At 35.1% G+C, this 27581-nt stretch overlaps 2 protein-coding genes across 4 annotated transcripts; both read right to left on the bottom strand.

The window, feature by feature from the left end:
* Positions 1-219: 219 nt before the first annotated feature.
* LOC118033263 (ferredoxin-dependent glutamate synthase 1, chloroplastic/mitochondrial) lies at positions 220-17723 on the bottom strand. 3 transcript variants are annotated; one of them, XR_004684832.2, is made up of 35 exons: positions 17203-17723; positions 16533-16845; positions 15431-15873; positions 15220-15351; positions 14544-14642; positions 14127-14197; positions 13641-13737; positions 12525-12617; positions 11861-12006; positions 10855-11014; positions 10581-10691; positions 10242-10457; positions 9318-9475; positions 8568-8697; positions 8083-8141; positions 7866-7971; positions 7629-7725; positions 7219-7334; positions 6907-7104; positions 6583-6693; positions 6124-6363; positions 5936-6034; positions 5006-5101; positions 4714-4911; positions 4560-4634; positions 4300-4428; positions 4099-4197; positions 3657-3799; positions 3484-3577; positions 2089-2327; positions 1913-1991; positions 1287-1370; positions 778-1174; positions 506-593; positions 220-390 (listed from the first exon to the last, which is right to left on the bottom strand). XR_004684832.2 is itself a non-coding variant. In XM_035038186.2 (33 exons), the coding sequence occupies exons 1-33, from the start codon at positions 17467-17469 to the stop codon at positions 1010-1012; spliced, it is 4863 nt and encodes a 1620-aa protein (XP_034894077.1). In that variant the 5' UTR covers positions 17470-17723; the 3' UTR covers positions 649-1009. The 3 variants fall into 3 exon arrangements, 1 of the variants encoding a protein (XP_034894077.1); XR_004684834.2 differs by having other exon boundaries at positions 506-588; XM_035038186.2 differs by lacking the exons at positions 220-390; positions 506-593 and having other exon boundaries at positions 649-1174.
* Positions 17724-22115: 4392 nt separating this feature from the next.
* LOC118033264 (phosphatidylinositol 4-phosphate 5-kinase 4) lies at positions 22116-25388 on the bottom strand. The gene is made up of 8 exons (XM_035038189.1): positions 24220-25388; positions 23812-23979; positions 23540-23705; positions 23330-23446; positions 23014-23207; positions 22697-22827; positions 22525-22597; positions 22116-22404 (listed from the first exon to the last, which is right to left on the bottom strand). Exons 1-8 carry the CDS (start codon positions 25386-25388, stop codon positions 22116-22118), a joined length of 2307 nt encoding a protein of 768 aa, XP_034894080.1.
* Between the last annotated feature and the right edge of the window lie 2193 nt (positions 25389-27581).

Raw genomic sequence — 27581 nt, 5'->3', positions numbered from 1 at the left:
TTTATCCTATGTCAAAAACATTTTTGTTGTTTTGTATTAAAAAACACATGCAAAATATATTTTAAATAAAAGTTTATAATACAATCTTTTATCCGGTATGGTAAACTTATTGTATAAAATTTTTATACGGAGATTTTTATTGAAAAAAATCATCTTTAATTTTTCTATCTTCGCTTTATATAATGATGGCATATGCATAGAGTTTACATGTTAGACATATAACTTTAACGCATTCATTATATTATTTATCAGGTGTCAAGACAATAAAAATAATAAAAACAAATAGATAATCGATTATGTTTTGCATATAAAGATGGATAAAGCTACCTGATTCAGTATCCAATACCTTCCTTTAATGAAGCCAACTTTAAGTCCTGCTAAATGCAGTTTCTAGAATCATAGAAAAATGAGAAAAATATTACCTTTTTTTTTTTTTTTATAACTCGAGCCTTAATGGGGCTCTCAATAAACCGTAAAAGAGAGACATAAAATTACGACAGCATACATGTTATAATAGGAGTCCTGGCCCCTGGGTGTGTTCAGCACGTTGTCCTTGGTATCTCAAGCCCATCATTGTCGTTGCAATCACTAACCTTGCATTCGACGGGGAGAAAAGGAACTTCATTATCATGAACTTTGAGAAAGCAATGACCAGCGCAATGAAATCAAACTTTCTATTGCTAAGCATCAGAATCTTGACAATGGTGGAAAAACTTTTAACTTGGATTTACATTTTCTGCCACAAATCACTATACAATTTCTGTAACAATGTGGAACCTGGATGCTCGAAAATGGATGTCTGGGAATAGCAGATGCTCTTGGGTGATGTTAATCTTTCTTCAATTACAAAACCTTCATCGCCAAGGATACCAAAGCATTCCGGATCCCCGATAAATCTGTGGAGAATTCCAAGTCGAGAGTTCATCTTGTTTATATTTGATCTGTACAGGTTGGGGTTGCTAATTCGGGTTTTATTGGCTGGCCTCCAGGGTTTTCTCGCAGAGCTATCTTATGCAGATTGCAATGATGTCACTTGCCCAGCACTGGTTGCCTCGTATGCTGCACAAGCCTCTGGGGTGTCTTCTTCACTGGGTGGTACTAGCTGCCAAAAGAGTGGTAGATTTGTGTCCCACTCCTCCAGGATAGCTGCGCCTTTGCTGCTCCCGGTTTTTTCCTTCATCCGGCAAGCATGTGTCAGTAAACCATGATCGGAGAAATAAAATGGAAGTATATCTTTTTTTTTCTGTGCATCTGTGCACATGAACTAGTTTTTTCGTGTACTTACAAACGTGAGCTTCAATAAGGCTCTTCAGCTGCATCTGGCCAACAGATGCAGTTACTCTTTGGACCTTCACTATTTCTTTATTTACCTGTTCACAGCAAAACAGGCAAGATTTTGAAGCTTTTTAAAAGAATGGACAACAATAAAAGTGATTTTGAAGCCAAGTGCCAGTGACGATTTCAGGGAACAAGATAGGCATTAGGAAAGAGCAATAAGATTTAACTGCGAATGTTGTTGTACATGCAAGGAGGCTTTTCCCATGGTTTGAAACGATGTCCTCCAGAACACAATAGGGAGAACCTTGACACTGCACTGGGGTTCATCCTCCATGGAGGCAATCAAAGGAAAATAAACCGATTGCATAGTGCTTTTATACTATCTAGTGTGAAGTGTTTTTTTCCATGCCTTCAACGTTACATTACTAGAGTAAGCAGGATCATATTTTTTCAGATTTTAAGTCATTGCTGCTACGGGGAACCAAGGTTTGTGTGTGCTTGAGATGCTGATAGTGTCATAAAAATGCTAAGAAACAAAACACCATCCTTCTAGTTAGCGCTAACCTCATGGAAATCCAATTGAACTAAGAGAACAAAATTTGCAATGGTAAAGTGTGTGGATCAGAGCACAAACCTTTGGCATCAAAGTGTCATCCTCATCAAGAATGTAAGCCAAACCTCCAGTCATCCCAGCAGCTACATTCCTACCCACTCTGTGACATGTAAATGTAAAAATGGGTTAAAATTATAACCACTCTCTTCTAAATGCTTGACTAGAAGAAAAATGTAATGTAGAGAGACATTACTCACTTTCCAAGTACCACCACACAGCCACCAGTCATGTATTCACAACAATGGTCTCCAGTGCCTTCAACTACAGCTTGAGCAAGTGAGTTTCTGACAGCAAACCGCTCCCCAGCTTTCCCTCTGACAAATACTTGGCCGCCTGTAGCCCCATACAAGCAAGTATTCCCGACAATAGCTGCATCCTCAGGAACAAATCCAGTGTTCTCCACAGGAGTTACGACCAATTCTCCTCCAGCCATACCCTAAACACATTTACAACTAGTTTCAGAAACCACAGTTCAGCAACAAGATTTAGTGTGTTTGGGAACGCGGTGCAAACCGCATTCCCTCAAATTTGAAAACACACCATGTGTTTAGGATTGTGGTAGCGGTTTAAAATGCTTTTCGCTTAGAAATACATCAAAATAAAGTTTCTAATAGAAAGGGCAGCCCTATCCCATGCCTTCCTAAATCCTAAATGAAGGCATAACTAGAGTCATTCCTCTGCTAGTAGGAGACGGAAAGGTTGCTGAAAGTCCATCTCTAGGACAAGTTGACTGGAACATAACAGTGGAAAGCAAGTTCCTGTTTTGAATCCACTCCAGATCAAGAGTGAAATGATGACCTTAACTTGGGTACGCTCACATAGAAGAGGTTCACATCCAATCCCGCTTCTACTTCAACCGGGGAGGAGAGGAAAAGCAGTTTTTTCGATACAATCTACCTATCGGAATTCGAAAGAGTGTAGAAAGATAATATCTTGAGCTTTATTTTTTTAAAATTATTTTTGACATCAGCACATCAAAACAATATGAAAACATAAAAAAAATATTTCATTTTAAGCAAAAAAAAATCAAAATTTGAGGGAACGCGTTTTGTACTGCGTTCCCAAACATACCCTTGGAGCTTGTTTTGTTGTGGTAGTGGTTACTTTTCAAAGTACTTTTCACTTGAAAATCCATTGAAATAATGTTTTTTTATTTTTTAAAATTTATTTTTGACATCAATCCGTTAAAACAATCTAAAAAAAAATCGAAGCAAAGAAAAATAAAAATAATTTTTTTCAAAAGCGTTTTTGAAACGCAAAAACAAAAACATTCTTACAAACAATCTGCCAGCAGGATTAGCAAACCATATTAACTTAACATTGAATTATCCAAATTGAAATTATATTATCATTTGAAAATCAATGTGTGCTCACAGCATATTCATTATGAAACTCAAGTTAATTCAACAGCAGCAAAATTCTAATTCAAACCATCTAGTCAAATTTCACCACAAATATAGAACCAGCTCGCAAATACATGAATCGAGAAACTCTAAAGGCATGATGGCTAAATCAAATAACCAATACGCATTTGAATTCAACATCAAACTTGTCAAACAACTAGGTAGGAGTTGAGATTTTTCCCAGCATACCTTCCCCACGTAATCATTAGCCTCTCCTATTAGGCGAATGTTCATTCCAGGTGTCAAAAAGCATGCAAACGACTGCCCTGCACTCCCGGTAAACCTGTTGCCGTGAAGATAATTTATTTAAATTGCATTTGAATAAAACTGTCAATACTTGCCATCAGGAAGTCACATCTTACGTTATGTTCAGCTGCCCAGCAAAACCAGTGTCACCATATTTCTTTGCAACCACACCAGCTATACGCCCACAAACAGCCCGGTCCACATTGTATATTTTTATGGTTTTATTGACAACTTTTTCATTATTAATAGCATCTAGAATCTGGAAAAATAAAGATATTAGTTAGAAGTATGGCAGCAAATAGTAAGGCACCCTACACTTGCTTGCATATAATTGGGGTATGGTCTGTACTACCATCAAAGAATCACAACTACCATAACCAAAGCTTCAGTCCCACATTCCATGAAATTTTCTCAATGTCTTCCAACAAATATATAGGAGCACACCAAGACCTTCTCCACAGGGAACAAGACCTTTAAGCGAAGCTCACCCCCAAACCCCTTTACAGCTGAAGGCCATTGATTCAAAGTTGAAAATTGAAATATTGATATGAAGCATACCTCTGGATCTGCTAGAACAACATCATCTAAAACAGGACCGTTGGTGTGAACATCTTGATTCCTGATATCAGTACTTCTCAGTTTTGGTAAGCCGACACTCTGGACAAAAAAGTCGAACCAATGTTATCGATACACAGGGCAGAGTAAGTCCATGTCAGTAAAACAAATGGCAGGAAGTTATGATACTCTTTCAATACATACCGACATGATATAACTGAGATCAAGATGCTGAGTTTTGACAAGAGATATATCTCTTGGTCTTAACAAATCTGTATGCCCAATGATATCATCTAACTTCTGATAACCCAATTGTGCCAGCATCCCTCTTATCTAGTCCACATAAGGAAATGCAACAAGAATCAGGACAAAGTTTTAGATATAGTTTGGAAAATTTCAACCGGAGATAAAAGAAATGACTTCAATAATTCCATTAAAATTATAATGGCAGAAAAAGAGATTACCTCCTCAGCAACATATATGAAAAAATTAACAAGATCACCAGGGATGCCAGGAAACCGAGCACGTAGTTCTTCTCTCTAAAGGAAATTAAATTTCAAAGAATAAGTCACTGAAGGGATACACAATATGCAAATCCATATACAGTTCCATTGATACCTGACTGGCAACACCAACAGGGCAATTATTAGTGTGACAAATGCGGGCCATTACACATCCCGTAGCAATCATTGCAACGGAACCAAATCCATACTCATCGGCACCCATTACTGCAGCCATCATGACATCAACTCCGCTTTTGAAGCCCCCATCAACCCTAAGGATCACTCTTTCTCTGAGCCCATTCGCAATGAGAGTCTGTAAAAGATTGCCATTGACCAAAAAGCACACACAATGTATGAGAAACAGATCACAAGGATTAACGTCCTATTCACACATGAAATATAATAACCTGATGGGATTCTGTGAGTCCAAGTTCCCAAGGTCCACCAGCATGCTTAATGGAACTTATGGGGCTAGCTCCAGTTCCACCATCATGCCCTGATATCTGCAAAGAAAATAAGATATCAGATTAAGCATTCCCAAGTCCCCACTACTTTTCTGAACGTAATCCAAAACCAATATATCTTTTTTGAAAAGAATTCTCCAGCTTTCCATATGCCCATATAGAATCATAACATAAATTTTCCCTTCAGAAAATAGTAGTAGTAGTAGTAGTAAAGGAAAGTACGCAAGAAAGAGGAAACAGGTGAAAGCTTCTGCAATAGAACTTGATATTGGGTATGGTAAGAAAAGAGTGGGGTTGGGATGGCTAGGAAAATTTGATCTTTTCAGGAAAAAAAACAATCGCTATTCTAATTTACCACTTAACATATACGGAACACAAAAGATTGAGTTCTTCTAGCTTATAATGTCAGAATCATGGAAACCGGTTACAAGAAAAAAGAAAAAAAAAGTGTTATTAGACTTTTGCTCTCCTCTAAATCTTCTTTATCCCTTCTTTCTTCTCTGTATTATTTGTTCTGGTTCATCAATTTATGCTTAATCTCCCTTCTCTTTTCAGTCCCACATCACAACATAGTTATTTATTTTTATTTTTGTTTTTTTGTTCATCAACTTGACCTTGAACATTTACCATACTTTATGCTTTATTTATTTATTTTTATTTTTGTCTTAGGAGAGACATTTCCAAGTATAATTGAGAATCACTTTGTTTAACAAACATGTTGACCGAAAGAAGTTGACCTCTTAATTAGCAGCCAGCAAATTACTTGAATATACCAACTTTGGAAGATGCTAAATAGCATGGAGATGAGGAGCCACAGAACTATAAGACATATTATGGTGTAATGGGCATAGTCAATGCATTATGAGAAGATACCTGTATAATATCAGCATTACCCTTTGCTACCCCTGATGCAACTGTGCCAATACCAGCTTCTGCCACAAGCTTTACAGAAACCTTAGCCTTAGGATTGACCTGTTTGTTCAGCAGGCATTGAAGTTACAATATGGGGGTATATCTTCAAGTGAAGAACGCTTGCAAATCAAAATAGAGTAATCGATCACCTGATGAAGGTCATAGATCAATTGTGCAAGATCTTCAATGGAATAAATGTCATGGTGTGGGGGTGGAGATATAAGTGGAACCCCAGGTTTTGAGTTTCTCAGCCTTGCGATGTATGCACTGACTTTCTTCCCAGGCAACTGGCCACCTTCACCAGGCTTGGCACCTTGTGCAATTTTGATTTCTAACTGATCAGCATTGACCAAGAATGTTGGAGTGACACCAAAACGTCCTGAAGCAACCTGAATAAAATGCAACTAGTTGTCAAAAGATAATTCACATACCAAGATGTCTTGGTGAATGGCAGGTCTGAGTTGACTACTTCAAAGAGAGAACACAATTTCTCTCCTAAACAGATATCATTAATATTTTAGCCAGGCACTCATGATCTGCTAAAATTATTAGATCCTCTTTCACATGAGGTTAGGAACTTATTAGAAAATGCAGGTCAGGATCATCACCTGTTTAATAGCGCTGGTAGCAGTATCACCATTTTGAAGACCTTTAAGATGTGGCAACGTAGGAGAGTACCCATCAACAACATCAGCAAGTGGGCTCCAGCGAATAGGATCCTAGATGACATAATATTGTAAATGCTTTAGTCTCCAACATATGTTAAAAATGGACCAAACAGATGTATAGTTCCATGCAGAGCTGATGATTCATTACTATTATTTGTCTGTGCATGCCTTTGTGTGATTCATAAACATAGACAGAGAGGTAAGCAATGAACAGACTAAGTGATAAACAAAACAAACAAAGAGAACTGATCTATAAAAGCCTACCTCACCACCTTCCCCTGAATTAGATTTTCCACCTAATCTGTTCATAGCAATGGCAATTGCTTCATGAGTTTCTCTAGAAATAGCTCCAAGCGACATCCCACCAGTGCAAAACCGTTGAACAATAGATGTGGCAGGTTCAACCTTTCTCACGGGTATTGGAGCACGATCACTTTTGAATTCAAGAAGATCACGAAGAACCTACAATTGAAATGATAGCAGATTTTAATTACATGATTATAAAATGCTGGTTTCCAAGAGAATAAAATAGAGTTCAAAGAATTAAAACATAAATTAATTTATTTCAGCACTCACATTCACAGGCCGGTTAGACAAATGCTGCTGATAAATAGAAAATGCATTTTCACTCTTTTGGCGAACAGCTTTGTGAAGCAGCTTCGACATCTCTGGATTGTTTCCATGATATTCCCCTGTTATAGAAGTTTTTATAAAATGTAGTCTTGAGAACAGTTTTGAGGCTGTGTAAAATATAAATCAAGCAAATTCAAAACGATATCAACTTTGACAAATCTGTAATTTAGTGTCATCCTAATGATCTAGTGAAATGGAAGTAATTTTTACAAATCACAACTGCAACCAAGGTATTGCTTCACTTAGTGCTATAAACATTGACTAAAATTTCAACCAGAGCTTCAAAATAGTGATGGAAGCAACTAGTAAATGTCTGTGTGAGATGTAACTGACATATTCATTGGTAGTATTACCTCCAGGTCTGAATTGTATAAATCCATAATTTTCCAGTCTTTTAGCTGTAGCCTGGGAGAAAGCTTTCACCCAGAAAGACAACGTCTCCCTTGCCAACTGGAAAGAGAGAATGGAAATCAACAAAAAAGCAACTTCAAATGTGAAGTTAAAGATTGAAAGGATTAGAACATTGGAAGTTGACTACAACAAGAAAGAGCACAAAATTTCCACCACTTAGTTTACCAAGTTCAAATTACCTCATCAAAAGTTGCTCCACCAATATTTGAAACACTACCACAGAATGCTAGATCAACAATCTCCTTCCCCAATCCATAAATCTCAAATATCTGCGCACCACAATAACTAAATACAGAAAACAAACAAGTCAATTTACCAGTAAAATTTACAAAGCATCAGTAAATTGACTTCCAAAAAGTTTAAAAAACAAAAAAACTGGAATTTCCGAGCTTGTACCTTGAAAGCAATGAGATGCCCATCTTAGAAAGAATTTTGAGAAGACCAGATTTAACTGCCTGGAATAGAGAAGAATCAATACAATAAGCTACACGTACAAATGTTAGATGCAGCAACCCGGTAATATTTGGGAAGATGAAAGCCATGTTCTTATAAAGTTCTAACATGTAGAACTGGAGGACAAAGTAATTTTTCTGATGCACAAAAATACATAATTGTAAATCTTGAACAAAAAGGTTATACTAGATGAGAATTGAAACTCTATAGTTCACATAGCCTCAAACATTTTTAACAAATGAAAAAGGAAGTGCATAGGGAGTACATACAGCCAATACAAAGAAACTACAATGAAGCTAAAGTACTATAATTAGGCACTGAAACATGGCAGTTTTAAGGTATGAACAGCACCTGGATGTTTTTTCTTTCTCACACTGTGTACCTTGTGAAGATCTTTAAACAATTTATTGTTTCAAGTATGCACTAACCTTGCAAAAATTCTTTTGAGCTTGTTCAATTGTTACAGTAGGCATCTTGCCATTCATCATCAGATTCACAGTTCTTTTATTCAGGCGCCACTGCCGACATGTTTCCAGAGCCAAGTACGGACATATAGCACTGAAATTTTTTTTATTTAATCAAATTATTGTCAATGCAAGCGACATATGTGAGGCAATAACATAAGCATATTCAGGTTTAAGGGGATGAACAAGTTCTTACAAGATTCAACACTAAAAGGAGAAGTCAAAAAGTGAAACTGATGCAAACAGGATACAAAGAATTCTGACCTACTTTGACAAATGGTATTTAATAATTTACCTATTTTAAAGCGATTAAGATACACAAAGATATGCTACTTAACTTTATATAAAAAATTATTTTAGGTGAAAGTGAATATTTTCCTGTATCCTACAGCTTTAATTAAGAATAACTCTTCAGACAATTGTAAATGGTACAAATACACGTGTCTCATTCACAATATAGACTTTATTAGTATTCAATATGTGAGAGCAAAATATTTAGGGCTCCAAGAAAATGTAACCCAAACATATGGGAAGTAACCTGGTATTGTTTTTATATTTTAACCTGAAGGGAGGGAAATTGAAAACATATTACTATATATACTTTAAATATCTTCAATAACTGTTCCATCCACTATTTTTAGCATAACCAAAGTCTAAGAAGAAAAGGGTAAAAGCATCATCTACAAACATTTCATGTAAAGAGGAAAACTTAACCTAGCACCATATCCAATCAAACAGGCAAACTGATGAGTGCTAAAGCACTGAGCAGTGTCAGCTACAATTGAAGTTGACATTCGCAAACCATTTTGAATAAGATGCTGATGAACAGCACCAACAGCAAGAAGAATTGGAATTGCAGGCCGAGTGGGTTCCTGAAAGAGGAAAATGATTGGCATCACTCAGAATTAGGAGAATAACATGCACTAAAGTTTCCTTGCATGCCCAGGATGACTGAAAAAAGTGGAAGACAGGTCAGGATTTATCAGCTCCATAAGCACATCCATGTGAAAAAGAGGGCTCAACAGCATTCAGAACTTACAATTTGTGTATAGCAAAGCTTAAATATTCTCCTAAGAAGAAAGATATGAAAACTAGAGGAGCATCCATGTGTTACATTAGAAAACGACGAATTCATAATTGATTGCGATCGTGAAACTTTACACTGGCAGATGGCATGATGTAACATATAAAATTTCAGTAGTCCAATTCACTGTTAAAAAATCAAGATGGAGCACGATCAACAAAAATGCATGAGCATACTAGTGGTACCCCAAACTGTCAACAGAAAAGCACACATGATTACATTCAACTAGTGAAATGATTCTCAATTAGGAGAGTCGTGACTAGGAGTACAATCAACAATGTTTTCTTGCACTTTGCTGCTTATAACGAGCACTGAGAGAAAAAAGTAATTGGGGAAGCATGAGAACTGAGTCAAAAATAGTTGCTGAAAGTTTACTTTACAATCAGGAACTATAATTAAAAACAAGGCCGAAAAAGAAACAGCAACCATTCAATGACCTTGCAATCATAAAACCTAGTATATTCTCAAGGAAACTGTTATCAGTATGAATTGCTTTTAACACAGTAAATTCCAAGTTATTGCAAATGAAAAAGGGAAGACCAAAGGGTAATTACCAGCTCATCAGATCGGTCAGAGAGAACAAGTAATTGGGAACCATTTCTAACAGCTTCATCAGCTGCCTCACAAAGCTTAATTAATGTTTTCTCCAAAGAACCCTCAACCCCTTTGCGTATATCAAAAAAGGTTGGTAAAACTTGAGGTTTTAAGTAGGGATCTTTCAGTAACAATTCAAGCTCTCCTTCATTTAGTACAGGACTAGACAAGATAACCTGGAAAAAAGTGACAAATTGTTTGAGTCCACTCAATACATGAAATCACTAGCATGTAGTTTGTAGCAAAAGCATTATAAACATCATTAGGTACACTGGGCAAGCAAGGATGATACTCAGAACCTGTGAAGCATTTTCCGGTCCAACTTCCAAGATGTTTCTTCGCTTTCCAATATTGACTTCAAGAGACATAACTAATCCTTCTCTGAGAGGGTCTATAGCTGGATTTGTAACCTGCATTCACGGAACAAAAAACAAACTCAGCAAACAATACATGATTTCAAATTAAATTGGTGAGATAACAAAAGGCCAGTGCATTCAGAATCCCACAGATGGTTCTTAAAATCATAAAGCACAGCTAAAAATAAATATCAAAAGGCATGTTCAAAGTTCAAACCTGTGCAAACCGTTGCTTAAAATAGTCATAAAGCATATGCGGCTTTTGAGACAATATTGCCAATGGAATATCATCTCCCATGCAAAATGTAGGCTCCTTCCCTTGCGAAGCCATATTCTCAATAACCATTTGGACATCCTCGCTGGAGTAGCCGAATGCCCTGTTCCCATGACAGTACAAAATAATGAGCACAAACCAAAGTGGTGAATACTACTAATTTAAATAAAAGTCCTTTAATATTAGGCAAATCTTTCGAGTAAAAGATATCAGGCAATGAGTAAAAGATATTAGGCAATGAGTTCAAGTGAAAACTCAAGGAAAGGAAGGCAGGGAACAAATATGAGAGTTCATGGATGTCTGCAAACCTCGCCCACCCACACGCATCAACACACACATATAATGTATAATATGTCTGCAAAACTAATATAAAAGTATGCCTGTACACGTATGAGCTTCCAATCACCAAGATATAGTACATGTAGATTATACACCTTTCAATTTTTCATGTTAAGTATATCCACAAAGATCTCTTAAAATATAGTTAAAACTGGTCTTGAGAGTTGACACCTTGTAACGCAAGAAGCTCTCAGAACTTAATGAAGGAGTACACAAAAACACACACACACACACACACCCTTTAACTGTGACCTCACTTTCAACAAGTTTTCACATGGAAAACTGCTCAAGGGTTTTGGAAACAGCAATATGGTAAAGCAGTTCTGAATGTTACATGAGGTGCGTAAGAGATAATCAAGACTCTGAAATCTCAGTGGACCTACATGGGCCATGGTGCTGGACACAAGCCGCATGGTTTCATGAGATAAGTCTCTACATTAAACTAAAAACTTTTTATATCCCTAAGTCAATTAAGAAGCATATAACTTGAGTAAATGCCAGATATAACTATCAGCTATGAAAAGTTAACCTTTCAAAACCAAAAAAGAAAGAATAATCATATATAATTTATTGCAGATGATGATACAGCAAATTAAACAGATATACTTACTGTTGGCGGTTTAAAGTTGCTTCATTGTCCATAACTGGTGTGGAGAGGAAGTTTGTAGGCTTCAAGGATCGCAGGTTTTCCTTGACCCATTTTCCGTATGGATTTAACAGTGCTACTCGCTTTTTTACTTCGGTGTTCTCATAAACCTGCAAATAAAAAAATGATCAATAGTCAAATCTAGATGTTGGTTCGAAGAATTGCCAATACAATCACAATGAAAAGTTGCCAGCAGCCTATTATGTGTAAAATTACACCAAATCCACCTAAATAAGAGAGAGATCAGCATAGATAAAGGCAATAGAGTAAAAAATAGCATGGATTTTCAGCAATGAAATATTACTTCATGATTCAAAAAATCAGACAGTAACATTAAAGAAATTTCTGAATCCACTAACAATGTTGATAGTCTTATAAAACTGAAAAATAAAATTAGGCCTTATTCTTTAAAGTTTTCTTCTATTATCCATCAAATACATTGATTTAGAGAGAGAGTGAGAGAATCTAACTACAGAAGAAACACCTCAGAAGTTACAGTAAACTGGCATAAAATGATATATAGTAGATTAAAATGGTTGTGGAGTTACAATGAACTAACTACTTCCAGCCTCATTTACTTTATAAAGGTATCGAGTACAAAAAAAAAAAAACTAAAATGTGCACAAACCTGGCCACCAGGCAAATCTACAGCTATCATCATTCCGGGACCTAGACGGCCTTTCATCGTTACTTTTGATTCATCCATTGGTACAACCCCAACCTGGTTAACAAAAGGTACATTTTTCTATTAAGTGCAAAGATTGCAACAAAGTAGACCATGTTTAAGAGAAAATAAAAAATAGGAAATATTAAATTAATCAGATGCATGTCAAATATTCAATGATACAATTCAAAATATCTTGTGCAACTGTTTACAGAGCAAACATGAAGCCAAATGGTTTGCTCCTCCAAACCTAACTGATGTGAGAAATGATCTACCATGATCACAACAATTACATCAAATATATATATGCAGCATCATTTCAAACAAAATCCTACTAGTTCAGTGACTGAAGTAAGAGAGAACTGGTTTTTTCAGCAACTATTCAAGTGAAAGAGGAGATAATTTCATTCTCATGAGATCTCAATTCATTGATCCCACCCTAGCCAGTGGAACATGTTCGTTATATTAATATAGATAGATGTAGAAACAAAACTTAAAACTTAGCACAGCAAAAGGAAACTTTGGAATGATAATGACATCAAACACCTAGATATGGCAATCAAAGTCAGACTTATGCTCATTTCACAGTAGATTCCATATTATTCAATAAAATTTGACAAATTATGTGATATTTATTGCACAATTTGCTTTAAAAGAATTTCTTTAAATATTTTGCAAGAGTTTCAATTAACAGTGCAAGCAGCCTTAATGTCAGTTATTTATTAAATAAAAAGTTAGTCTGACCAAAGGAGGACTTTTGTGATTTAGGCCTGATGGGAAAAGACTGCAGTGAGAAAGAATCCATAGCTGGGATCCCGATAACCCAAGTCAAGCCTGGTCCCAGTATCAAAACAGGTCACCATTAAGCCATGACTTATCAATCATAAATAAAAGTTTAAGTGATTTTTACTACAATAATGTAAAAAAAAAAAAAGAGAGATAAAAGAAAACAGACATTTCAGGACCCTAAGTCAACCAAATTAACAACAGCGAGACATGCATATTGTGCTCTAACATCCAGTTTCCTTTGAGATTATCAATCATGGAGTACTTTCAATTTATATGATATGTGGAACACACCTCAGATGCAACATATACAAAATTGTCCACTGTCCGCCAATATCTAGCAGGACGGAGTCCATTCCTATCGAGACAAGCCCCAACTGTCTTTCCATCACTACACCATTTGAAATAAAATAATAATGGTCAGTAACAAGAACTGAAAAACAAATATACAATAAAAAATAAAGCCCACTACAAACCATCAATATTCTAGGCCACTAGCTATATGTGCATATACATGTGCTTGCATCTGAATTCATTTACATTTGTATAAGCAAGCACATTGTTGTTTTACATCATTACTGACTCCCAAGGCAGTTCTAAGGAAAAACCTGATATGGTATTACAACCTGGTATGTAAAAAATGAAAACCAAAATCAAGGACACTTCCTAATTGTTGGTGAGCACATCAATAATCATCTATAGCCCTCTACTATTGGTCCCTATGAGCTACCATCAACTCCTGGCGCTCCAAGATAGTACAAGAAGTCTGTCAAAATTTACCTGAATAAGAGTAAAGCAGGTCCATCCCAAGCTTCCATCTGACCCTTGTAATAATCATAAAAATCTACAACCTACATGGAACCAATAAACTATGCATTGCCTACAAGTAATTGCAATAAAATTATGAGGGTAAATTTTAACTACAATCACAATCTATTTCAAAAACACTACCAGCACCAATTTAAATCAAATTAAAAACACACGAGAAACAACCAGCATATTTATAAATCAAGGTGGAAAAAAAGACATGACCACCGAAATTCTAGAAGCAACTAAGTCCAAAATAGAACCTGATAAATGGGAAGAGAGTTATGATGCCTGACCCAATAAGTTATGTTCCAAGGCTTGGTTCAATTAGTTTAGTATTCAGAAAGAAATATTGTCAAATTCAACTTGCAAATTACCAGCTGAAAATACCTCAGGATATTTGATTGTCAGAGTTGGATGATTTTTATATGCCTCGGGGACAAGAATCATCAAAGCCTCCTCAGGAGCGCGCCCACTCCTTATTAACAGCTGAAAAGGTGAAGAGCAGAAACAAATCAAAACACAGAAGGGTTACATAAGAATAGCTAAAGAATATGGGAAACATTTACCAATTCTAATGCACTAAATTGAGTCTACAGCAAATACACTTCCCCCCTTTGTTGTGCTGGCACCCCATCACATGTATTGGTTTTAGTTATAAATCCTGGTGATAATGATTATTTATCAAATAAGCACCCATGTACGTTTTCATTTAAACATGGGAAAAGATGGTCAGGAATTATTCCTTCATAGTACCAAAACAAAGAGTCACCACATTATCAACTTTCAACTTTAAGTGCCAAAGGTATCCATAAAGAAGTTATCCCAGCTAAAATGGGATGCGCTGGATTCTGTATGATTAAAATTTTAAAGACTCTAGCCAATAAATTTTCCTTGTTCGCTCCTTGATAGTAATATCTAATGATAGATATGTGAGTAGACATATAACTCACAAGCAAGCCCCACAATGATACAGAAAAGGAGATAGAAAATAGGAGAAATCTTATAAAGTAGCCGTGTATGATGGTTGAGGAAATCATGTAAGCATAAAAGTAGCAGCTCTTACTTCGGCTGCACTGTCAAGATTTGCTGAATCTGATGCCTTTGGGTTCCCATAAGGACGAATTTCATTTTCACGGCCATGCCAAACCGAAGATTTCAATGAGGTTTCTCGAGATTGCATCCAATTCAGGTTACCCTGTGTGCATTTTAGAATCAAGATAAGAAGATGCCTCAAAATGCTAACTACACAGCAGTACTGTAGAGAACTTTATAACCTGTATGGTGTTAATCTCTCCATTATGACCAAGAAACCGCATTGGTTGAGCAAGAGGCCATCTGGGACTAGTATTTGTGCTATACCTTCGATGATAAATAGCGAAAGGTGATTTGTAGATATCATTCTGAAGGTCAGAATAAAACATCCCAAGAACTTCAGAACGAAGCATTCCCTTATAAACAATTGTTTGATTAGACAAAGAACAGACATAAAGCTCATTCCCCCAATTTGCTGAGATCGCCGCCCTTTCAATCAGCTTTCGGCAGATATACAGTTCTCGTTCAATGTCATCAACATTCTCTTCTTTAATAACTTTAACAAATACTTGTTGGATGTTGGGCATGGTTTCTTTTGCATAAAAACCAACTACGGATGTATTTACAGGAACAGACCTCCATCCAAGCACCTTAAGGCCCTCTTGTTTAAAAATATTTACAATTGCTACAAAATAATCACAGTGTGCAATCAATCAAACTGATGCTAAGGTAAACAAAAGCGTCAGTCATGCACACTAAACTGCAACAGGTAAAAAAAAGAACAAGAAGAAAAGGAGAGAGAGAAGGATACTTACTACAAGATAGAAAAGCAAAAATATACTCCACACATTTTTAGGAATGAAGATGGAAAACATTATCCCACACTCAGTGCATACATGAATCTTAAAAGATATTTGCTCTATGCTTCGCTGCCAGGTATATTTATCTTTACCTAGGCAGAAGCCTACTAGAGAGAGAAGACCAACTGAAAATTATGACAAGGGTATTGGGCCAAATCACATTGCTAAGAAAGAAAACCAAAAGAATAGTGCATCAACATGACAGAAAGAAAAGTGCAATCTTCTTTTAAATGAAATACAACACTAAAACCAAATTCAACCCATTATCAAAACAAAACCTCAACGCATATCATTCAGTAAACTAAAAATGCACCATTCTACAAAATATCAAAAGTGAGAAAACGAACAAGCACTATCCAACACATGAACTCAACCGGATTCAAACGCGCATGCACCATTCTACAAAATATCAATAGTGAGAAAATGAACAAGCACTCTCCAAACACATTAACTCAACCGGATTCAAACCACCTCACGACATTACCTTTTTTGGCTTCTTTCACAAGGTTATCATCTTTAGGGAAAAAAACCATCCCAACACCAGTATGAGATTTATCAAAAGAACCAATCCCTTCACTCTCAGCCCACTTATCAAATAACTCCCACGGAATCGAAGTCATCAATCCTGAACCATCACCAGAGTCATTATCTGCTCCACAACCACCACGATGTTCCATACAACCAAGAGCCGTAAGGGCATCCTTGACAATCGCATGGGACGGCTTGTTTTCCAAATTCGCAATAAATCCAACTCCACATGCTCCTCTTTCTGATATTATATCCTCCAAGTTTGCTACCTAAATTTCATAACAAAATAATTCAATAAACAAATTGAGCCGTACGGAACAGTATTTTAAGGTACTGTTTCGTTAGCTGCCTGCATTACTTACTCTTCAAATCAACAAACAACAAATAAATATGATCATCTCTAATAAGCAACAACAACAAAAAATGGTATTTTAACGGAATCAAAATGTTTTTTATTTAAAGAAAAAGCCTAAGATTCATTAAATATATTAGAAATGAAATAATCATAAAAAATATATTAAAATGTCAACAAAACCAAAACGAACACGTCTCTTGAGAAAAACAGAAAGAAAAACTGTATTTCAGCCCAAACAGCAAAACAAGTTAAAGGGAAAAAAGAAAAATACCTGCGGTTTCAAATCAGGAGGAGGAGGATACTGCGGAGAGATGTTTTGACGGTCAACACTGAGAATGGCGTGGACCGGACGGGAGTTCTTTTTAATTGAAAATCGAGAGAAACTCGAAGAAAGTCCGATTCTCCTTCTAGTTCTCTTCGATTTACAGTAGAGTCCAACGAAATCAACAAATAACAAATTCTTATTGAGTGAGTTCGGTCTTGTAGCATTTACGAGTTGCGGAATCGGGGAGACTACTGGTGATTGAAGAGAAGCCATGAGACAGTCAGTGAGCGAGCGAGCGAGCGAGAGAATGTTTCTTTTTTATATATTTTTGAGATTTTTGTGGGTTGGAGAATCGTGTGGAGGAGAAGAAGAAAAGAGGAAGGTTTTTGTAAGAGGTGGATAAAGAAGATAAAGGACCGGAACCACCCGCTCACTCTCTCTGGCGTCTACTGTACTGACTTGCCACTCTGCCGTTGCTCTCTCCCTCTCGTCTTCGTTCGTTTTTTGATGTTGATTTTCCACTTCTCGAATCTGGCGTGGGGACAACATGTGTCACGGCACGTAAAGGGTTGATATGTTTGGCTGGTGTATAAATATAATTACGCATATTCGAGAGTTTCGGAACTCAAAAGCGGAAATAAAATCTTAGAGAAAAAAATAGATGGAAAAGGGAATTGTTTTTTCTCTATATGTTATTTTTTTTAACATAGTTTTTTAAAACCGACTATTTCAGGTCATGGATAGGAAAAAATAACTAAAAAAAATTAAAAATTAACATAATATTATTTTAAAATAAATTTAAAAAAATTAATGAATTTTGAACCAAATTTAATAAGGTTTTTTAAACACGCTTAATTCTTCTTATTTGTTACGAAGACAGGACCTAGATAACATCTAAATTTATTTACAAAATCAAATCAAGTTTTATAATAAGATTTTAAATTTATATTCGTAAAAATGTTTTGACTTGCTAATCAGTTAATAAGAGATTTGAGATTTGATATGCAAATTTTGGTTTGGACGGGTAAAAATTGATCTTTTTGAACATGGAGAAAAATTTTAAGAAGTTTTCTTTTTTGGTTGTTTTTTGTTACTTTTCCTTTTATTTCCTATATATTTCATTTCGAGTACAAAGGTTCCTCTGTTTATAGAAAAGTTAACGTTTTCAATGTAATTCAATTTGATTTTAATAAGTTAGTATATGTCTGGTAATACAATGCAAATATATTTTTTAATAGTATAATTTTTTTAAAAAATATTTTTAACATTAACATGTTAAAATTATATTAAAAAAACTCCTCAAAAAATATCAATTTAACAAAGAAATAATTTAAAAGATATTTTTAAAAAAAACTCAACTTTGATACATTTTTTTAGATAATATTGAGGTTTTAAACCATTGTTATAAAGTTATTTTTATCAAATAAAATTTATGTACACAAAGATAAACTAAATTAGCGGTTGAAATATTCTAAAACGATAATTTTCTCTTTTTATTATGCTGGAATCTACAAGCGCTAAACTTGAACTATTCAGTGGGTAAAAAAGAAAAATGACGATTTGACTTTTTAGATAAACTTGAACTATTAAATTAGATTTGGTTTTTGCATAGATTAATTGTTCATAAAAGATTTTTAATTTTAAAAGGATAAATTATTTTTATCATAAAACAATTTTTTTATGACAATAAGTAAATTTTTGTATTGAAATTTTTTTATATCTAACTCCACTTCTTGGTTGCATCTTGTATTTTTACAATAATGCAGTGAATAATGAAGATTGATGCATGCATGAAAAATCAAATTTACCTGCACAGAGCCCAATTATCTATCTATATATATATATATATATATGCATGCATGCAATCTTGTAAAATGTTTTTTTTATATATAAAATCCATTAAAAAAAATTTGTTGGCAAGAAAACAAACTAAAATTTATTGGGTGCTTGGGAATATAATAATAATTTATTTTTATTTAAAAATGCATTAAAATATTATATTTTTTTTATTTTTAAAAGTTATTTTTTATACTAACATATTGAAACAATAAAAAAAAAAAAATTAATTTTAAATAAAAAATAAAAAATTTTTTAAAAAAACAGGCTACTAATCAGCTATACATGTGATATTTATTTAATTCTGGATTCGTGAATACAATGCATGCAACAAAGTCCTAGGTGTCCAATTCTCATTGGTTTCAAGCAGCCATGACCGTCTCCACCGAATTAAACCACTCGAGAAAAACAGAAGAATATTAATATAGATGCAAGTCTTGTATTCTCGTTGACCAAATAAAAATAAAGATAAAAAGGGAACGATTATGTGTTCCTGTGGCACTGGAAAATGGACCTCTACAAGCTCTTAAGAGCCAACCATCCAAGATTAAGGACAGTGAAACTTGCAAGACGCAAGTCCTTTTCATGACCCACCAGCCACATATCTAACACCTCATCCACATAAACTCAAGTTCTTGGCAACCTAGATTGTAAGGTGATGATGCTCCGATTGATATATATTTGAGATAAATTTAAAGGTTATTTTTTAAAATGGTTTTTATTTAAAAATATATTTGAGATAAATTAATTCATATATCCTCTATATACCGAAATATGTAGAAAGACTTAAAATCTTAGATTTAATAATTCTTATCCTTACTATTTGAACCAACCAACCCTGAAGGCAAAAAAATATTATTTTCTTAATATACTTAATAATTATATATAATCAAACCAGGCGATGCTAATTGCATTGTCTAGATGCGAGGACTGTGCATCAAAATACTCCCCTTTTAATTTGTTGCTGTGGTAAATCATATTTATAAAAAAAATCCGATTCAAGAAATAATATAATATACTTAAAGGAATAAAATGCCCCAATTTAGCTTCCTCCACTGAAATTCAAGAAAAATCTACCACAATAGTACCATTCACGTTTTTTATTCTCAATTCAAAAAATAGGTAACAAATTCTTACCCAAATAAATAATTCAATTTCTTTCTTTTTAATTTTATTCTACTCTAGAATTTTAGGGTTTGATTCGCTTTGCTATTTTTGTTTACTTTATTTATTTATTTATTTAACCCTTTCATTCCCTGAAATCAGTAATTGATAATCCCAAGCAATATTCTACTTTCATGTTGGAGCGCGCACACAAACATACAGAGTTTAGAGAAAACGGTGAATGTTTGCCCTTTTAGAGAAGAAATATTTGATTTAGGTGTTATATAATCTTGCTGACACGCTAACCAGATTTTATGCCCTTCAAATATTTAAAAGCAGATGCATTTACCTGCATTGTGTGGATCATCCAATCTACGTGACTTAGCTGAGTGAGTTAATTTCTTGTTTCGTAAATAGCTTATGCCAAGATTTGAGGTCTCTATGAGTGGTGATCAGGGAGGGTATAGGACGGGAAATGAGAAATTTCTGCCATTGATGTTTCTTTCTGATGGATGAATCGGCCTATGATCTGTGAAAATTAGGGTTTGCCAATGTCATCTGTTCGGTGGAACGAAACAGCAGCTATGTTGCATATGTAGACGAAAGCCAAATATGTCAAAAGAATGCTACTTATTGCCATAATTCCTGTGAGGTGCAGCCAGATTCTCAAATGTAGTGCCTTCAAGTTTTCAGAGTTCAAGACAGTTTGTCTGTGCTGCTATAAAAACTCAGAGATGTACTTTGTCAAGGTTTTTGAATAAGGTTTGTGTTTGAGATGTCAAACAGCAATAAACAATTAAATATTTGAAGTCTTGTGTTACATGATGATTGTGTAAACTTGAAATTGTCTCTTCATGTTGCCACCCCCCATGGTCACTGCCCACCGAGCTTGGATATACTTGTCATTACATTCTTTTATTTCATCTGCTATCTTTTATGGACGTGACTACTCTCTCTCTACGTGAATTGCATTGAATCGCAATGGTTGCATGCAAAACTGCATGCACTGTAGGTGAGAAACATAAAACAAATTCAACTGGATTCAAATGATTTGCATATTGAATAGGATTGAATGTTGTTTTCATTAGCGATTGAAGGATAAGATTTTAAATCCATAATCTTTCCTTTCACACAGCCACCTACCTCACGAAAACTTTGCATCTGAGTGTGGAATTTGGATGGAGGAGCTCGATGATGAAGCTTTTATTAAATCTATGTAAGCTCTCCATATTTCTTCTTCAGAAGCACTAGGATCCGCATTTGAGCGCTTTTCATTGCTCGCGTGCAACACCTTTGTATTGGCTATGTCATATTTTGATAGACAGGTGAAGGTAGATCTTAGAGAAAGCCAAACAAGCTGTAGAAGTTTATGATTTGGCCACTACTTGATAAAATGTATAATTGATACTAGATTTCAAAGGATGAATATTCTTCCAATTTGGTTCTTCTGCTATGGAAACCAGATGTCGATTCATAAAAATTCCATTACAACACTAATGCACACACAGAAATCTGAACAAATTCTGCAGTTCAATTCAAGAACAATGCCAAAATCTCAGGGAACTCTTTTTTTAAGAGAGAAGAATTGATCAGAAACGAATATGATGTAAAAAGGTTACACGGCTGGAGTCTATTTGCCCATCTCCTGGCTATAACATTTGCTATAACTTACCAACAACAACAACAAAGCCTTGATCCCCAACTAGTTGGGGTAGGCAATATATATATGTATCTTCTTACACCACTCCGTGTGATCATAAACTTGCTTTACCAAGGTGCATAATATATATCTAATTACATAGAAAGCAGAGAAGTAATGAACAAATCAATGCGATAACTCGAAACTAGACTCCCATTATCACACTTGAACATGCAACAACAAATTACAGCCTGAATCATAGATTGGCAGGGACAGGCCTTCCGCTGGCAACCAATGACAACAAGACTTGTAACATACTGGTGGTTTTAATGTTAAACCTTCAAATTTCTTCCTCGAAAATTTTGAGTAAGAAATCACGAAATCGCCTTGAATATTGCTTAGGATCGACAGCTGAAATTGAGGTTGGATCATATTGGATGGACTTATATGCATGCTCTAGCTTCTTGCTAATGTCATAGTCTTGAAGTATGTCAATTATACCAAAGAACATTACAACTTCATAAAGCTCTCCAGTTGGCTCTCCTACAAGAAGATACTCACAATCACTTCTTCTTACTGTTCTTTCAGCTCGTGCTGGCATGTTTATACCCAATTTGATTCGAGACCACCTGCATTACCCAAAATACAGTTAACATCACCATGTAACTAACTTCTTTGTCTGAAATTTGAATCATAATGGTTCAAAAACTTTAAGAATTGTGTAATGGTCAAATGAAAAGATATTTTACATGTCAGGGTCTAGAAGAAGCTGATCCATATCTGCTCTCGAAAGGCGAGGTCCATCGTCACTTTCAGTTTGGCCTGCAGATTAAGAACTTAACTGTGTCTTGCTTGTTGAGAAATAAGCAAAGTTTTATTTGAAAATCAAGCCATAAAAATCCAGAAAGGATGAGAAATAACCTGGAGGTGTCCGCATTCCAGAGGTAATCAGATCTCCGTTTGGTGATACTTCTCTAAAATGAAGACCCACCAAAAGGCTATAGTCCATAATTCTCTCCTGTTCAAGAAGCTCACAGTCCCTATCCACCTGCCTGTAAAATCAATTACACACACCCAACAGAAGTACGTGAAGGGAAATATAAAAATAACATTAGTCCTGTTGGTTCCAGGAAATCAAATAAAAAGAAAAGAATTCTACCAGTCCTTATTAAATCTTAATTAAAGCTGCTAGACTCTTGGTAATACGGGTTAAATACACTAAACAGTTAAACAATCACCTGCAAAACTCTTGAAACCAAGCTTTCTGTAGTCTGAATATGAAGTTCAGATCAAGGTCTTTGAGGATAGTGGTTGCTTCAATCTCCGATTCTGGCTTATCCGTGGTTCGACCAAGGGAGGATCCTTTCAGGTCGAAGCGTCTATGGATGGTATATTCAGAACAAAAGAGATTTCCCATGATGATGAAGCGTACCTGGATCATATACTGCATTATATATTTTGCTACACTAAAACACATACTAATGTTGTCCTTCTTGTTTCATGTGAATTTCTAGCTGAATAAGTTATTCTTCCTAGCATTGGTCGCAAATATACCTTCTTCTGAGCAGTCCCATTTAACTTAACACAATGCAGGCCATAAAATTTGGTCACTAACGTGTTCTCATAGGACCTGACATGGTTGTAATAGGCAGGAAGCATCCTTATAAGCACCTGTACCATAAACCAAAATGTAATCTGACCATGGCTAATAGCTAGAGTTGATTTTCTGACAGATATATGCATGCAGAAAACTTCATGACTCACTTTTGCTTCTGATTTTTTCATTGTCTTTATCATGTATCGATCATCATTCGTCAAGTAAAAAAAGCTACCACTTTTTCCAGGAGATGAGAGCTCGCGAAGCGCGTCATTTCCGCAGATGGATAGCATGTAATCTGCAGGATCCACCTTGAACAGTTTCCTCAGAGTCCTGAAGAGGGACAGGATTGGTGACAATGTTTGCTTTTTAAGCAAGGGAATCGGTGAGCAAAACAGAAGAAACAGCAGCAGCAGCACATATAATGCAGAGTCTATACCTGAAAACCAATGGGCAGTAGTCCTTCCATTTGAATTCCGTTGACTGGTGCGGCGGAGTGTATTTGCTTCCTTCTGGAGGAAATCTGGTCCATACTTTTTCCTTAGGATCAAAAGCTGAAGCCTTCAGGTCAAGGGATGCAGATGGAGCAGGTCTTCCAACAGAATGCCTGTGCAATCACTCCATATATATCCAACAATGAGTAACGGAAGAATTGAAATTTGTACAAATGCATCCTAAGATTCCCTGATTGACCCATCTGAGGTAGCCTCAGGCGGCAATATATATAGGTGATTAGCTCTGACGAAATATCAAGAAAACTGTAACGACCATACAAATTTTTTGTCTAAACAAGAAATGAATAAGCAGCTGAACTCCATAAAGAGAGCCTTAAGAATGTAAGTAATACCTGATTCCTAGCTGTAGATTGAGCATAAGTTCATAATTCTTATGCCCTTTGGATATTGTCTCTCCTTGTCTCTTACAAGCTCTCGGTAATCTCATAATTGGCATCATCTTTGGAATCCCTTCGTCAACATTCAGACCCAACAAATCAGCATCCGAAAATCTCCCACGGTCACCAGCAGTGCTAGTATTATCCTCTCCCTCCCACATATTCATCCTATCAAATGCCCTCTCGACGCCCACACTTACCCTCCCATCAACAGACATCCTCCGGGGCTTCTCTCCGCCACCGCCTTTCGATGAATTCCAAACTGCAAGCTTCTTCTGAGATGGCAACACTGAAACCCTCTCCCCGGGACAAACCTGAGAATCAGACAAATGAACCTTGTACAGATCCTGAGGATCCCATTCAAGACCTTCTACGGATGAGTCTGAAGGATAATAAGTCCCATTCTGCTCACTTGGATCCTTACTCCAATTCCCCACGTAAAAACTCCCATCAAGCCATTTGAATGTTCCATTTCCTTTAGGCAAACCATCTTCCCAATTCCCATCAAACTTATTCCCATTTGACCACACAAAACTCCCCTTACCACACATTAAACCATTCTTCCATTCACCGACATAATGGTTACCGTTCTTCCATTCATATTTCCCGTTAATTCCCTCTTGAAATCCGCGGCGCCATTCGCCATCATACCAATCTCCATTGGAGAAATGCTTTAAGCCATGACCATGTTTCATGTTCATAACCCATTGTCCTCTGTATGTATCCCCATTAGACCCGGTATATGTACCAATCCCGTCCATATATCCACTCTTAAATTCTCCCTCGTAAGTAGCTCCAGAAGGCCAGCTAAACCTTCCTCTCCCCATCGTTTTTCCCTTGTACCACTCGCCGACGTACATGCACCCGTCGGTCCATAAATATTTGCCTTGTCCATGAGGGAAATTATCATACCATTGCCCTGTATAATAATCCCCATTAGGCAAAATCTTCTCGGAATGGTAAGGCTCCGGCAAGTTTCTATTATCATTGTCATCGTCGTTATCATCCTCGGCGTGAGCTATAGAGATCGTACCAAAGATGCTATTTGCTCGTTTCTTCGCAGCTTGAGTCCTGCGTATCGTGGCCTCCCATGCCCTAAAAACAGTGCTCTGTTCTTTGCTCATCTTTTCCAATGCCTTGCTCTTCACGTTAATACATGAACATGACATGAGATCATGATGATGAAAATTAAAAAAAAAAAAAAAAAAAAACAAAGAAAACGTCAAATTATATAGAAATGGGGTTAAGTTTTACTATCGAAAGAATGTTTCATCTGACACCATTTCCTGTTTCTTTTTGTTTTTGTGAAGGGAGCGAAAATAGCTATTGAAACAAGGAGACGCTCCTTTTTCTTCTCAAACCAGAAACAAATGTTGGAGTTAATTTTTTTCCTCCACATTTTATTTACTTTATTTAATATTTGAACTGTAATTTATTCTTACGCTTGAGTGCACCTCATTTTTGTAAAAGTGATGGTGTAAATGAGACATCTGTCACATCTTGGGGACTAAGGGATTAATTTATAATAAAGAATATCACTTCTCACAATTTGACCTAATGTTGGAGCTATGGTGGTCTTAACCCTAATCCCTAGCTTATGATTCTCTTAAATTAATCTGTATCTATATTATGATACCTAATAAGGATAATTGGTTGTCTTGTAATCTAATTAAGAAAATCTGAACTCTGCGTGATGAAAGTTTTTTTTATTATATGAGAACCCATCGTCTAATTTTAGTTTGTGTACAGAATCATGAACTATCTAGCTTTGATGATCTTGCTGTAGTTAGGGATCAAATTAAGGGGTTAAAGAAAATATTAATTCTCTCTCGAGCTAGAAAATAGAGAGAATTGTTTATCTCCTGCATCCTCTAAACACGGGAACTTGGAGGGCCGGGAGAAATTAAGGGACCTTATACTATTCTTAGCCCTTTGGGTGTTTTGGTACAAAAGTAGCTTCTAATTTTTGTGACTCCACTTTTTATTTGGAAAATAGTTTATAAACAAACTATATATAAATGTTAAAAATTAATAAAACTAATCATTTATCATGTGTCGTGTCATTTTTTATTTTTTCTTTTATGTTTTACCTTGTTTGGATAACATTATTTATTTTTTTAAAAATCCCAACTCAAGAATCTTGAGAAAAAAATAGTTTTGTTTAGTTACTGTTATAGAATAAAAAAAATACATATATATAAAAAATAAAACTATTTGATTGAAGAGATTAAGATAGAAATATAAAATAAATTTATATCTGATATAGTTTTAGAGTGAATATTTGTTTTTTAGTGGATTTTTTTAATGTCTCCTTTCTCTTTTGTCTTAATATAATAACCGAATTTTTTTTATTTTATAATAAAAAAATACTACTTAATTTTTATTAAGATTAATGACATTGAACACCATTTATTATAATTCTTTAGATAGAAAAACTCTCTCGTTAAAAATGCCATAAGGTAAAAATTATCAGAAATATATGGAAGGCTTTAGAAAAGGAGATTCTTGAGCTAGGACCCGTAGCCTAGGCAGGAGCAATCTACTAGGAACTTTTTATATATATAAAAAAAAAAAATAGCTGGAAAATCTCAGCTATCTTTTTCTTTGTATTAAGGCAAAGGGACCCACAGGAAAAGATGTCACATGACTCCTATATTTAGCAACAACAATATATATATTTTTATTAATATATTATTATCAATTCGATTCACTTTATGATTTGTAAAGCTGAAGCCCGAGCTCGGAATGAGCTTTCGAGTTCAACAATTCAAGCTCAATGGACCTGCGCACGTGTGATAACCCGAGCTTGAGCAGAGTATATCAATAGTGAAGAGGGTGTTTTAATAATAGTTTTTTTTAAATTTTAAATTTTTTTTTAATTTTTTTGATGTTATGATATTAAAGATTAATTTTTAAAAAAATATATTATTTTATTATTATTTAAAACACTTCCTAAATTTATTCAATTAGAATATTAGCAAAGTTAGCTATAAGATTCAGTTTGTTAAGTTAATTTAAATTTTGACTTGAGCAGGGTTTTACTTTGAGGTTTTATTTTTTAATAAAATAATAATGTTTTTATTTTATTATAATTTGTTTTTATAAAAAAAAAACATAGGATGGCCTAATCCACATAATATAAAACTTAATTCTTGTATTGTTTATTTTTGTATTTTAAAAATATTTTTAAAAAAAATTGAATTTTTTTATTTTAAATTAATATTTTTAAATTATTTTAATGTGTTAATTATGATTATTTTTTTAAAATATATTTTATTGACCTTTTAATCTCGAATCCATCCTCTCGAGTCTCGACT

The sequence above is a fragment of the Populus alba genome, chromosome 16 (assembly GCF_005239225.2).
Source record: "Populus alba chromosome 16, ASM523922v2, whole genome shotgun sequence".
NCBI classification, from domain to species: Eukaryota; Viridiplantae; Streptophyta; class Magnoliopsida; order Malpighiales; family Salicaceae; genus Populus; species Populus alba.
Note: the sequence above shows the minus strand (reverse complement) of the source record. Positions and strands in the feature narration are given on the sequence as shown.